This window comes from Atta colombica, unplaced genomic scaffold (genome assembly GCF_001594045.1).
Source record: "Atta colombica isolate Treedump-2 unplaced genomic scaffold, Acol1.0 scaffold202, whole genome shotgun sequence".
Taxonomy (NCBI): domain Eukaryota; kingdom Metazoa; phylum Arthropoda; class Insecta; order Hymenoptera; family Formicidae; genus Atta; species Atta colombica.
In genome coordinates, this window is record NW_017259297.1 from 86,664 (window position 1) to 101,930 (window position 15,267).

The window sequence follows — 15,267 nt, forward strand, 5'->3', positions numbered from 1 at the left end:
AATATAATATTTTAGCTGTTGATTGAAGCTGTAAATTATAAGAATTTATATAACATACAAAGATAACATTGATGCGCTTATTTAAAAAGATCTATTCTCTATATTAATTACTGATGTTTTGAGATTTTTAACATTCATACAATTTTTCTTAATAATAAATGTTTATTTATCTTTTTAATTATTTCTTTATTAAGCAAAATTAAATCAACGATTAATTATAGTACCAACCACTTGAGAAGTTTCTTGTACCCTCGCAAATGTTGAGAGTAAAATGAAAATTTGGATCCTCGATAATTTCGATGATCACTTTAGTTGGTATCACACCAATATTTTTAATAGTAAATTTTTTTCCATTAGATTCACCTACAAGTGTACGACCAAAATTTAAAACAGTTCGTTCTCGTTTTGTGCTCGGTGGTTCGATGATTGTCACTTCTGGCACGCAAGCTTGTCCTACTAATTTAACGGAAAATTTTTCATCCTTCAAATGCGGGGGAAGTTCGACTGCTACATCGAAGATTGCATAACATGTCTATAATTATAATCATAAATCATGAAAAACAAAAGAAACTAAATTGAAATTGAAAATATAATAAACTTATTTTGGTAAATATGTCGATGAGGGGAGCTTGCCATGATGATCTTAACCTTGACAATCTTGATATACAATGTATGTCAAGATTATAACAGTAGTCTCGAATAAAGTTTCAACCTTGTAACTCATTATTTGTTAAAAAGTTATTAACAAAAAAAATTCATCAATAAAACGTAACTTTTAGATACGATTGTGTGTGTGTGTGTGTGTGTGTGTGTGTGTGTGTGTATGTGCGCGCGCGCGCGCGCGCTCTGATGAAACAAATTCCCTACTTTAACAATGCAAAATATTTTCTTATATAATTTTTTATATAATTTATTCGCCATTATTATTAATAGGATATATTTTTCTCATAATGTCAAAAAATGCTTCAATTCTTCTTTTAAATGAATAAAATTCTTTTGAATAAAAATTCAGCGAGATAATGTTTACAACGTTTTTCATTTTAGGTATTTGGGCGACGATGACATAGTTGTGTTTATATACATAGTTACAGTGTTTATTTTAATTAAAGAAATGTTGGATTAAATCTTCTATCCATCTTTCAAAAAGAATGGAAAAGGTGTAAATTATACATAATCAAATATTTTCTGCTTTACAAAAGCAAAAAAGAACGTAATTTACAAGATATATTGCAAGGATTGCGATGTCTCTTATGTTGGGCAGGAAAGACTTTAAAAACAAGAATCTCGGAACATTGTAATGACATCTGTAGGAACACGAGTAATCATTCTGTTATTATCGAACACAGAGTGGATCTAAATCATGATTTTAATTGGGAAGGCACAGAGATTATTGATCAGGAGCGTTTTTGTACAAACGATGTATCTCGGAAATGTTACATATTCAGTTGCAAAAAAATTTTGCCTTAATTTGCAATCTGACACCGAATTTTTACATCACTCATACATCTCGATTCTCAATAATTTTCACTGATTTAAAATGCGTGCCATTTTTGTTTTTATTATTTTTAAGTAACAGTCTAACATATGTTGGTAATACCATCTGTTTTCTTATTAATTTGTACTGTATATTATCTTTGATTCATTTGAATATCGACCGTCACAATATTTAGAACGGTTATAGTGAATTTATATTATTATAGTGAATTTATAAATATGAATAATTTGCGGATCCTTTGTCTTCCGACTCTGATTGATTTTTGATGTTCACGTCTTTCATGACTATATAGAGGAGTGCATTAATTTTTCTTTATAAAAAATAATTGGTAACGTTTTTTATATCTGCACAGATTTTTATCTATTAATCGTTGCTACTGGCATTGTCAACTATTGCCAATAGAATAAGGAAATTGAGTTGCCAACCGTCTCGCCATGAAGAAATGAGAATTTTACAATATACGTTCAGACTGATAATAGTCCGGAAGTAGGTCGAAACATTTATGCGTAACTAATTATATAGTTTTTCGACAATAAACGATTTTTATTTTCGCAACAACTGCGCGAAAAATTCTCATTGGCTCTTGTTTGTTTTTGTTTGTATTATTCAATATTATTAATCGATGATATATTGAAGGAACTATTACATATTTTTTCAAAATTAGAATTAGAAATTAGTAATTTTAAATTTGTATCTCTTTAGCTGAAATATAAGTAATAGGTTCAGAAGCAAAAGAATTATCGATTATAAATATGTTTAGATTTTGAGAATTACAAAATTTAAAAAAAAGACTGAATATTACAATAATAATTTTCCTATCGCAAAAATGTATATCATTTTCGTACATCATATCGTACATTATATAACAGAGTTCTAATAAGAATCGTAATTTCATTAAAAATTTTTCCAATACATTGTCTTTTATTTTAAAAATACTTTATACACACACACACACACACGCGCGCGCGCGCGCAATTACTTTAATGTAATATAAATATTATTTTATTATATAATAAAATATAACTTCTGTTATATTACATGTTATATTTATGAGTGGGAAATTACAATTAATCGGTATGTTACCGGTAACAATTATGTTTATTATTTGTAACATTCTAATTTATTGCTTGTAATATTAATATAACAATGTTTACTGAGTATTTAACCTTATTTTATATAATTGTATAATATGTGTGCAAATTGATAATACTTTTGGCTGTCACAGATATTTTCTTTGGAAGTATTAAAGGATTTGCAGTTATCATTGTAATGTAATACATTGCTAATGCCAAACGTTTCGTGAACTTCGCCACTTCATCAGTGCACATTGATAACTCCACTTCTGATGAATGTAAATTATTATACTAGATGTTTAAAATAATTTCCTAAAATTTTTTTTAATTTACATTTATACCCTAAACTCATATTAGTATATATTTCTTTTTAGGTATTTATGTATCTTTAATTGTAATATACATATAATTACAAGATGTATATACAAGATGTTCGGAAATTCTACCGATAAACTTTCAGAGATTGTCGGGGGCACCAAAAGGATCATTTCTTGCAAATAGATTTAGGGTTGGAAGCGTGTCGCTATATCGCTGTCATTACATTATTACGGACAGAGTGTTTGAAAAATATCAGACCTCGAAATATCTAAAAAAAATGTAAGTTTTATAAAAAATTGTTCCAGACAAAAGTTGTAGAATGTATAAAGATCTATCTATTACTTATGAGTTTGACCTTGGTGTCGCTAAAGTCAGTCACCGGTTTTATCTTCAGTGGTTAGATCAGCCATCGATCTTGCCTAAAATAATCTCGATCTAACTTTGGTGACGCCACCCGAGGTCAAACTCTTAAGGTCAGTAGATAGATCTTTTTACACTCTACAATTTTTGTCTAAAACAATATTTTATAAAACCTATATTTTGAGAAATTTCGAGAGTCGACCTTTTTCGAACACTCTGTCTATCGTAACAATGTCATGATACGCTTCCGATCCTAACTCCATTTACAAAAAATGATCCTTTTGATGCCTTGTGGTGCCTCCGACAATTTCTGTTTCTCGATATAATTCCTCGAAAAAATAATTTTGCCAATTCCTCGATTAAAATCGAGAATCCAGTTTGTCAGACTTGTATCAAACAATTTGAGAATTCATTACGAGTACTTTATGATATTGTTAATTTATATAAAATACTGTAATTAAAACTTTCAATCAGAGATCTGATCAAGTATATTAAAAATTAGATGTTGACTTACTTGTTTGAAAATTGAGTCAATTGTTGATCAGATCTTTGATTGAGAGTTTACAAATATTATTAAAATTACTGAATATTGATCTTCAATAATTTTTTACTCAAATATTATCAACTTTACAGAAAAATCGCAAGAGATAAAAATCATTTATTTCTTTTCATAAAACTCTAAGAATTTTTTCAGAACTTTTTATTTTTTTTAATATTTTTTTATTAACTTGAGGAATAAAATATGGTTTAATAATAAATAATAATAAATACAAAAAAATTCTTAAAAAAATCTGAAAAAATTTTGAAAATATTCTCAGAAACTTCATGAAAAACAAATTAACGATTTTTGTCTCTCGCTGTTTTTCTGTAAAATTGTTAGTACTTGAGTAAAACTTATTGAAAACGAATATTCAGTGATTTTTAATAATTAATATCTCATTAATCATTGTGAAAATTGTAAAATGGTAGAGAACTTTTCGACTCAGTTTAGTCCGCTCTATCTACACAAAAATTCTTAGCAAAAATTTATGGGACATTCTACATATAATTCATAGATAGATAAGTTTTACAATGGTTACATGTACATATATTAATCAGTTGATATTAAAAATTCACCTCTCTTACTGCAAATTTCAATATAGTATGACAGAAAATAGACGCAGTACGGGATTGTATTCTTTATAATTAATTTAGAACTTATAATTTTCATTCCGCATTTAATTTTCACGATTAAAAACTCATATTATAAATTGATTAATAGAAATAGATGTAAATTACAAATTATTATTCTGTAAAATTTACAAATAATTATTTCATTAACAATCTTCGAATTCGAATAAATAAATTTCTCATCACATTGTAAATTGTTCTCTGATTTAAACATATAATATATTGTCATTTTCAAATAAAAAGATTACAAAGTAATAAACGTATCGGAAATAAAGTGTTCAAATCATTGAACGCAGAAATTTATTATGTATTGTTTTATTTATGTATTATTTATGTATTATGTATTGTTTTATGATAATTTATTTAAAGTATATAAAACAATGTATTATCCAATTTAACAATATTTTATGCATTCCTTCTCGTTAATGCAAAATCATAATGCAAAATCAATAATAAAATTATATTTTAAATGACGAAAATTCAGTGTAAGTAAAATGTTAACCTTTAAAAACTACTCTGCAATACCCAGTTTTTTAAATGCTTTTCCAATGCTTTTTTTCATTGTTTATAACTTTTTTTATTAATAAAGATACATACACTTGGTACCGTATTATGTTTCTTAAAGTCTGATGTTTCAATAAAAAGAATTTTTAATAAGTATATTCATTTTATGAAAGTTATAAACAATTGAATTGGATTGGGTATGTCGTAGGGGACACCCCAAGTAGGGGAGACTGGGTCAGTTGATTATAGGGGGGGATAAATAGAATAATTGAGGCTACATTAAAAACAAAAAAACGAAACACGCGTAAACGTGTCTGAGCACGCAGCAGCAACTGCCGCTAAGTCTACTGTAACAACTTGTTATACATCTATGATAGAAGTTATGCCATAATTTAAAAAAATCGTACACCTAAGTAAATATTTTTATTCTTAAAATTTTTGTTGTACAATCGTACATGATTGTCTGAGATATTTGATTTCTACTTAGATAATAAATGTAGTTCTTACTTAATAAAGTCCAACAGATTTTTTTTGTTTATGTGCCTTTGTTATCGTACATTGTTAATGTTTTTAAAAAAGGAAGGGATTTGTGTGTGTATGTGTGTGTGTGTGTGTGTGTGTGTGTGTGTGTATGTGTGTGTGTATGTGTGTGTGTGTGTGTGTGTGTGTGTGTGTGTGTAGGGGGAGGGGGAATAGTAGACTAACCACAGCATGGAACTATATGACTCATTTAATGACAACTCTTATAGTACTCAAAATTTTATTCCTTTAAAGAGATTTTCCTCAGTGGTAAATGTTATAAGTTTAAATGTTATAAGTTCCCTCATGTCCAATCTCGAAAACTAGACTTATTCGATGTGTTTTCGCACGAAATGAACAAATTTTGCAAAAAAAAGCAAAACGTTTTGCCTTACGAAGCGAATGTCTGTGTTTAAAATATATTTTTATAAAAATTTTATTAATATATAGCCAAAAATATAGCTTAAAATACATTAATTTTTATTTTAATAATCTTAGCCGAATTATCGGTTCCGGGACTAATTAAATCAGATGGAATGCAATAGAAAAATGCATTTTTTTTCATATTAATTATTAGTTTCCCTTTATTAAAATATTATTAGGTAGTAGTAAATGTATGTAGTAACTGTGTAGATTTCATTTTTTTGATAAGTCTCTTAATTTCGTCTGTAAAAATTCGAAACTGAAAAATGAATTTATTAGCTCCGGTCTCCCCTATGTCATTTCAATAATCTGGCGTTTAAGGATTAAAACTTCAAAATAATAATTAATTTATCCACAATCTTGGTATTTGTTTTTATTTAGCGCATTGTATGCAAAGCTATATAGGCCACAGCGCTGTTATTCATTTATTGTTAATGATTTTGGGTCTGAGTATATAAGGGAAAGTCGCTGATACTGACATATCACTTAGTTTTTAGACAATATTTGTTTCAAAATAAAAATAAAACTTTAAATACATAAATAGGAACTAAAAAGTGTCTTCTATCAGATAATACATATAAGCAATTTTTATAATATTATTTGTAATTTTGCAATAATTTATTTTTTGAGATAAGCAAAACTGAGTGTCTGAAAGGGACTTCACACAAAATGGACTCCAAAACTGATAGTGGGCAGCAATACCACATATTTCTATTCTTTTTTTTTTACAGAAATTCTCTATATAAAATACTTCTATATAAGAAAAAAATGATATAAATAAAATATAAAGAAATTAATATAAATAAAATTGATTTAGGAAATTATAAGCACTATAAATACTTTAAAACGATATAATATTATTAACAATATAGTCACTATTATTTAAATTATGCAATTTGCAAAAGAAAATCATAAGAATTTTCGCATTTATAGATTTCGTTTTTATAGATTTCGCTAATTTCGTGTAGAAACAAGTCACAAATATACGAATTATGCGTTTACACTTTTTTATTTAACTAAATAAATTATGTTTTTATTAATAAAACAATAGTTTCTATAAGAAATAATAATGTCGCTTTAAGAGACTTATCGGCAATTTTCCTCTATTGTAAGTAGTGAAGAGAGCCGTTCTATACTATCGTAATACTTTTCAAGACACAATTGTTTTTGTTACAAATAAATGACGCTAAGAAAGAAAGACACTCAATACGATTATTCTTCCCAATTATTAGAATTCGTGACTGGTATTTTGCGCTTTTAGCTTTCGTGATTAATAACTCTTAAACGGAGGTAATAGTTTTATATTTGTCAAGAGAGAAATAGAAATTGATTTTTCAGCATCGATTTATTTTAAAGAATTAGTGAAATAGAGTGGAAGAAAGATTGGTAAATTATAAATTATTGTTTCACAATTTAAGAATAATAATTATTCTGCTAATATAATCTTCGATGTCAAATAAATTTCTTGTCTCAATGCAAATTTTTCGCTGCTTTTATTACCTATAATTTGTTTACTGATTTCGAATTAAAATAGCAAAATTAAACTGAGATCGTCGGAAATCAAGCATTTAAAAGTACTCTCCAAAACTTTTAGAGTGATCTATATCACTTTGAAAAATGAAATCTTACTCTTAAGAATTGAAAACTGAGCCATTCTTTCTTAAGTTTGACTTTTTATTCTTTAGAGTGAAATTTCCACTTCAAAGAATTTAGAGAGTATCACTCGATGCAATAATTATGTTATATTAATTATTTTACTCTGCATCACTTATTTAAAAATAAATTGCAAGTGAAAATTTAGCATATTATATAGAGCTTTAAATAAAATAATTGGTTTAAAATAATCAATGTAATCTTAATTTTGATGACGTCATTTAATCGTTGTATACAATAGTTGCTTTCCATTTATACCGATTCTCAGATAATTCTCATTTGACTACATAACTAATATCATTCTAACTCAGTTGAATGTTTTATTTGTATTCTGACCAGTGAGATTTAACTGTTTCTATTTATATTCTACACAAGATCGACCATGTGTTTATTAGTAAACTTATTTTAAAAGATTATGAATCTATGTTGTTATGTGAATTTTTTATCAAAGTATGCAAATAATGATATCATTAATCTGAGTATGAAATCCGTACTACGCAAAAACTTGTAGCAATATTGCAGCAACATTTCAATGTTGCATATTGCAATACAATGTTGCAGAAACGAAGACAAGAATGTCGATTTATGCCTCTGCTAGAAAGTTCACTTTGAGTTATACTTGTATATATTGATTTGTATATAACCTAATAAAGTAAGGATCTGGACATAATGGAATAGGAATTAATGATCACGTTTACATGGCACACTTAATCGGATTTCAAACCATCTGTAGTTATGAAACTGACCAATCTCATAACTATATTCCTCTGAAAAATGGAATAACTGGTTAATTTCTAACTACGAATATTATTAAACCCGATTAATGTAAAATCCATTTCTACCAATATGTAGATTAATTTTAATCTCAATTCAACTTATCTTTGTCTTTTTCTAGGTCTGAAGGTTAGAAAAAGACGAAGAATAAGTACAATCAAGATTAAAGTTAATCTACATTAGTGGAAACGGACATAAGATGTAAACGTAATTAATGTCTATAATTTATAGGAATTGTGCCTCTAATTTATAGATATAAAACAATTAGAAGTAAAGATTAAATATAATGCACAATGGATACAATAATAAGATATAAAACGTATAATAAAAAATTAGAAGTAGGAGTTAAATGTAACATACAATGAATACAAATAAAATATGACTTCATAATTAATTATGTCTTTATATTTTAAACGTTTCCGATATGCACAGCCAGTACTGAAAATTTATAGTTCACGTTACGGTTACTGTAGATTTTTAATACTGGCAGTGTATATCGGAATATAAAAATATAAAGACCTATAAAATATAAAGATATAATTAATTATGAAATCATATTTTATTTGTATTCATTGTATGTTACATTTAACTCCTACTTCTAATTTTTTTAATTTAAATTTATATAGTACAATCTTATAATAAATATTATCTTAATAATTATAATAATTGATTAATAATTATAATATTATAACGTTATTTTAATATAATTAAAATAACGTTATAATATTATAGCAATGTTGCTGCATTATTACAATGTGTATCTGCAATAATACTACAAGTATTCCTCCACTATGCGTGAAACTTAATATTGCATATATATTATGTTGTAATATTGCTGTAATATTTTGCAATATTTTTGTAATGTTGCAATGTTGCAATGAAATATTTTTACAATGTTGCTGCAATATTTCTCGTTCGAATCGTTCGAATCGTTTAGAAATCGGAATCGAAGCAATATGAAAATTGTGAATTATCTTATTGTGTATTTACGAATGATAATTGGTTTTTAAATAAAACTTCGATTTTATTTTATTTATCATGCTTTATATATTTTTTAAATTACATGTAAAATATATTTATTATTGTTTTTGGATTTGGGGAATGTGGAGTGTGACATGAAATTCACTGGAGAATAATTTCAAATAATGTAAATCTAGGTGTTATCGCTTGTGTACTGTTAATATATATTTATATCTAACATAATGTAATATAAATTTAAAATATAAATTTAAAAAATTAACGTAAATGATTCTTATTCAAAATGGATATTTTATCTGTTTCACCGATAATCATGTGAGAGATCGGTCTTTAATTAATTTTAACCTCGGGAATGCCGTGCAAATTGTTCTAATTGTCCGCAAGGTTATAATTAATTCATGCATAATTGCAACTAATCGTGTTTCGTGTGTGTAGTACAGCCAAGAAACTTTAGAGGAAGAGAAAACTTGGAAGGCATCGGGTGAAGGCGAAGCAGCCGCGGAGTGAATAAATTTTCTATTTATATTTGTTATTTTTATTTGTTTATGCTCGTTTATTTGAGTGATTTAAAATAAAAGAAAAGAACTCTTACTTTATAAAAGTCTTTTATGAATGATTATTATGAATTATAATTAGTTTATTAATAAATTTAATGTAATAGTTTCTAGTATGTTAATAATTATTTTGTTTGTAATAATTTGGATTTTGTTTATATTTTATAGATCAAAAATGTAGTTACAATCTAATCTACAACTCCACTGTTGTACATAGTTCAGTCCGTAATAATTATTTTTAATTTTTAAGATATTTTATATTATTGTTTTTAAAAACAAGATAGTGTTACCTCTATAAACGTCGGATTGAATGAAATCGCGAATCTCTTGTGACTCATTGGTTGAATGCGTTCTCTTTCGGGTATCAGAACGAAAGTATCAGATCTCATAGTTTTCGGTGTAAATGAATCCGTGATTAAGGTCAATTTTACATCGGCAGGTATTACATTTCGATTGTAAAGTACAAGGTATGCCGTATGAGTGTGAAACACACTGACGTAACGGAAGTACAGGCATTTCTCTTGACGTGCGAATATGGTATGTGTACCGATCTGATAAAAAGAATAAGCCTCTTAGTTTTATTTTGAATTTAAAAGATGAATACGATATTGATTTATTGAAGGAATTAAATACTTCTTTTGAACAAATAAAGTCTTCAATGTGATTCACAATATGATTTTCATGGAATATAGTGTCGAGATCTTGAAGATTGACACTTGGTATGCAGGAATTAACGGATAATTTTATCAATTTGCCATTTCTATCTTCGGGAACGCTATCAGGAACGAGAATTATTATGTTTTCTTCTTGAGAACCTACGAATTCAGGATAACATTCAATTGCCACGGTATCGATCTCTCCAGGCTGAAGGTCTCCTTCGGTTTTTGTCACAGTAAAGAAACCAATTTTTAACATAGTGGTAAATTCTTGTTTATTTCTAAAAATAATTACAAATTTTTAAATTAAATTAATATTTTGTTTATATTAAAATCATTTTTTGGAATATTTAATTTAATTAAATATATAAAAATAAAAAAAATACTTTGTTCGAAGTAAATTGATATACATGTTTACATATGTCATAAAATTATTAATCAAAGGGAAGATTTTTTAAATATTTACTTATCATCTGATTTTTTGATTTGAGATTTATTTTTTCTCGTTGACGTATCTATCGATTTGTCATGATTCTTTTTAATTACGTTTTCTGTCTTAATTTCTGTCATATAGGCAATGACTGGATGTTTAATAGGCGTTACAATAGAATAATGAAGAGCAAATTTACCAACATTTTCTACATTAAGATATAGCGTTTTTTTTGTGCATATACCGAGCGAGAAAAAATTTATTTCATCGTAAGGATAAATGCGAAACCTGTATTTAAAAAAGATAATGGAATATAACTTCGAGTAATTGTGACTATGTTATTAATATTTATTAAAAAGCAAAAAAAAGTATTTTATTACTATAAATTATAGATAATTCGATTTTTTAAAAGTTATAAAAGGAAAACTTTGTTTCAAAATTATGACTTAATTTAAAGAAATTTTCAGCTTTAAGTAAGTTTTTACTTCGTGTAATACGCAATTAGAGAAACTGTGAGAGGAAATTCCGCAATTACAGCTTGTTTATTCATATCAAGAAGATGGCATCGGAGTATTGGGCACTTTTTTAAAGTAATTTCATTTTTTGGTATGAAAGTTACCTGTCATTGAATAGAATTTCATTAATTAAAACTTATTTTGATTTAACATATTTACATCTTTTAATATATAAAAATATATTAAATTTGCTTGTATTGTTTATTGTAAAACATTAAGTCAATATACTAGGTGTATAAGCTTATATCCGCTGTTTGATCATAGGTGGCATTAGAGCGTACAAAGCTACCTTGGGCACACAATACACTTTTTCTTATGTGTTTGACATCTGTCAACATTAACTAGTGCATCATCAGCAATTTCATACAACAACATACATTTTTTCTTTCGTAATCATGTCTAATTTTTTGCTAAAAAAAAAGCATATGTAAAGTGAAGCTTTGCTTTTCTGTTTCAATTTGAAGAAATCAGCTGCCGAATCGCATCGAATGTTTGTGGAGGCCTATGGCGATAATGCTTTATCGGAAACAACGTGCAGAGATTGGTTTCGCCGGTTCAATGACAACAATTTTAACTTGAATGACAAGAAGCGTGAAAATCGGCGTGAAAATAAGAACTGTTGAGAACTGTCAATTGCAGGCTCTTTTGGACGAGGACGATATCCAATCGCAAAAAATGCTTGCCGAGCAATTGGGTATTTCTCAAGTAACCCATTTCCATGCGGCTACATGCCATGGGGAAGATTCAAAAGATCGGAAAATGGGTGCTGCATGAACTGAACGATAGGCAGATGGAGCGACGCCAAAACACAAATTCTGCTTGCCAGACAAAAAAGAAAATCATTCCTGCATCGGATTGTGACAGGCGATGAAAAGTGGATCTATTTTCAGAAATCTTAAACGCAAGAAATCTTGGGTTGATCCCGCTCAACATCTTCCTCAAGACCAACGTCGCTTCGGACGGAAGACGATGCTATACGTTTGGTGGGATCTACTACGAGGAGGGTGATCTACTACGAGCTGTTAAAACCTGGTGAAACTGTTAATGCTTACCGCTACCACTAACAACTGATCAAATTGCATCGTGCTCTGCGTGAAAAAAGGCTGCATTATCGGAAAAGACATGACAAGCTGATTTTCCTCCACGACAACGCACCATTGCACACGTCAACAATGGTCCAAAACTACTTGGAGACACTCAACTGGGAAGTCTTACCCCATCCTGCTTACTCACCAGACCTGGCACCTTTTGACTATCACCTGTTTTCGTCGATGGGCCACGCGCTCGCTGAGCTTTTTACGAAGATGTCCGAAAATGGCTTAATGAATGATTTGCCTCGAAAGATGAGGAATTTTTTTGGCGTAGTATACACAAATTGCCCGAAAGATGGGAAAAAAATGTATAGTTAGCGAGGGCAAATATTTTGAATAAATTTGTTTTTGCTTCCTAAGAAAAAAAATGTGTTTTTCTGACTAAAAAACAGCGGATTTAAGCTTATACATCTGTATATATTATAAAAGTAAAAATAATTAGCTTATTTTAATTTTTAGTAATGTAATGCAAGAAATCATCAAAAAAAAGTTCATCAAATAACATACTTGTACAATAACTTCTTTTTTTGGTTGAATGGAACCAAAAGCAGGATTAATTTCTATATCCTCGTTTAATTTTAGTGATAAATTTGGCACGATTTTGGCTAGTTTGTTTTGCTTTTCCAAAAGTATGCTAATTATAATTATTAACTTAGTTGGTATAGCATATATAATTAATAATTAATATAAATTATACTATAAATATACAAACTATAGAAATCAAAGTCTTAAACTGTTTAGCTGGATCTTAAATGCTTGTATGATTCTTATGTGAATTTATATACTATGTATGTAGTCCCCAGAAACACGCGCCGAAATGATTTTTGATCTTGAAAACACTAACTTTACTAAACTACCGTAGTAATATCACGAGTTAAATTGTTAGCCAAATATACATAAATTTACACAATCATACAAGCATTTAAAATCCAGTTAGACCATTTAAGGCTTTCTTTAGTTTGTGTTATCACACAAATATTGACTATAAATATAAATATACTTTAAAAGAAATAATAAAAAAACATTTTGTAATGTATAAAAACGATAATATTGTTTACAATTTCAGTATCTCGATGCAATGAATATAAGAATTTGCTAGATACACTTTTCAACTTACGCATATTTAACTTCATGATTTCCTCGATTGTTTATTGTAAAATTTGCGCTCGTAGGAAAACCAACCTTCACGCATTTTAAATCAATTGGATTTGCATAATTAATGTCAACAGCAACGTCATACGTTTCGCCAAATAAAGTAATAGTTTCTATAAAGATAGGTGTTTCCGTGTCATCTTCGTGAAAGAAAACTTTGAAAGTCAAGTTTTCTTCGATCATTCCGATCTAAATCGAAAATCTAATTTGAGCTATTTTTAAAAATACCAAATTAAAATAACAGATTTTCAAGAAATTTATATTGAAAAAATTAAAGAATTATTAAATTTTTAAATTTAAGCAAATAAAATTTAAATATTAATATTTTTAATGATAGATCTTAATATTATATTTAGTATAAATTTAATTTAATTTTTTACTTTATTGGCGTGATAACAAAATTCAACTGTTTTGTCACTGTAAGTCTTGATAATTCCTTTAGTCGGTATAATTGAGATTTGAGGATCTAATGGTTCATTAGATTCAAATTGCCAGAATATTTCGATTGGAGATCTATTTTGGATACAGGAAGTAAGACAGTTTTTTCTATACAAGAGTACGTGACCAAAAGATAACTGTTTATCCTCTAATTCTATGTCCAATTTTGAACCATTACATTGAAGCTAAAACATTTCAGGTGTAATAATCTCTACACATATCTTTTATAAATAAAAAGTGTGTATGTGTATCAATATTCTGGTTTTTATTTTTTTTATCTAATTACCTCGATACTATCAATATGCGGATTATTTGTAATACATATGTATAACTTATCAGTAAATGAACCAAGTTTTGTAACACCTGCTGATATTTTTAGCAATTCACACTGTCCAGCCTATACAATTAAATAACAGAAAATAATTTAAAAATGCATGTTTTTAGTAGATAATAAATATATTTTAAACGAAATAATAAAAAATACCTGAATATAAAGTTTCTCTTGTTCTATAATGAAAATATCTGGATTATTTTCTTGGAGAGTGAAGAATACTTCTGCATCAACTTTGGATACATTGCAGAATTTAAATTTTGCTTCACGACGATGAGCACTGTTTGTAAATTACACATTTATAACGAATTTATAATAAATTTGTAATTAATTTATAATAAAGGACCTCATAATGATTAAATAAGAAATTGAGTTTTGGTGAATTGAATATCTCATATATGCTTATAATTTGGTGAACAAAGATTTCAAATATAAGGCTCAATAATTTAAGATAATTTTTGAGCTATGATGTATCAAAAGTGTTCTATGAGCACATGTTTTACAGTTTTGATACACTTTCCATTATTGGACATTATATAATGCATCAAATCAAACCTTTTATCCTTTTGATACACCAATAATGATCCGAAGTCGAAGATATCAACATCAGAAAAGTATGTGGGATCAATTATATTATTTACTTTTGTTTCTTTGATCTGGAACACGTTTTATTAATTTTATTAAAATCTTCATGAAAAATTATTTTATATCTATATATGTGTGTATATATATACACACACACACACACACACGCGCGCGCGCGCGCACGTACGCACGCACACACACACACACCATATATATATATATATATATATATACATACACACATACAC

General features: G+C 27.8%; 1 protein-coding gene across 1 annotated transcript in view; it reads right to left on the bottom strand.

Moving 5' to 3' along the window:
- The window catches only part of LOC108687215 (hydrocephalus-inducing protein), a 48,595-nt gene extending 34,741 nt beyond the window's left edge, over positions 1–13,854 (bottom strand). Inside the window, exons 1-4 of the mRNA XM_018192872.1 lie at positions 13,631–13,854; positions 10,455–10,758; positions 10,112–10,372; positions 368–532 (exon numbers count right to left, since the gene is read on the bottom strand). Coding sequence (XP_018048361.1) covers positions 368–532; positions 10,112–10,372; positions 10,455–10,758; positions 13,631–13,848 — 948 coding nt within the window. The 5' untranslated portion in view covers positions 13,849–13,854. The remainder of the gene's footprint in view (positions 1–367; positions 533–10,111; positions 10,373–10,454; positions 10,759–13,630) is intronic.
- Positions 13,855–15,267: the final 1,413 nt, after the last annotated feature.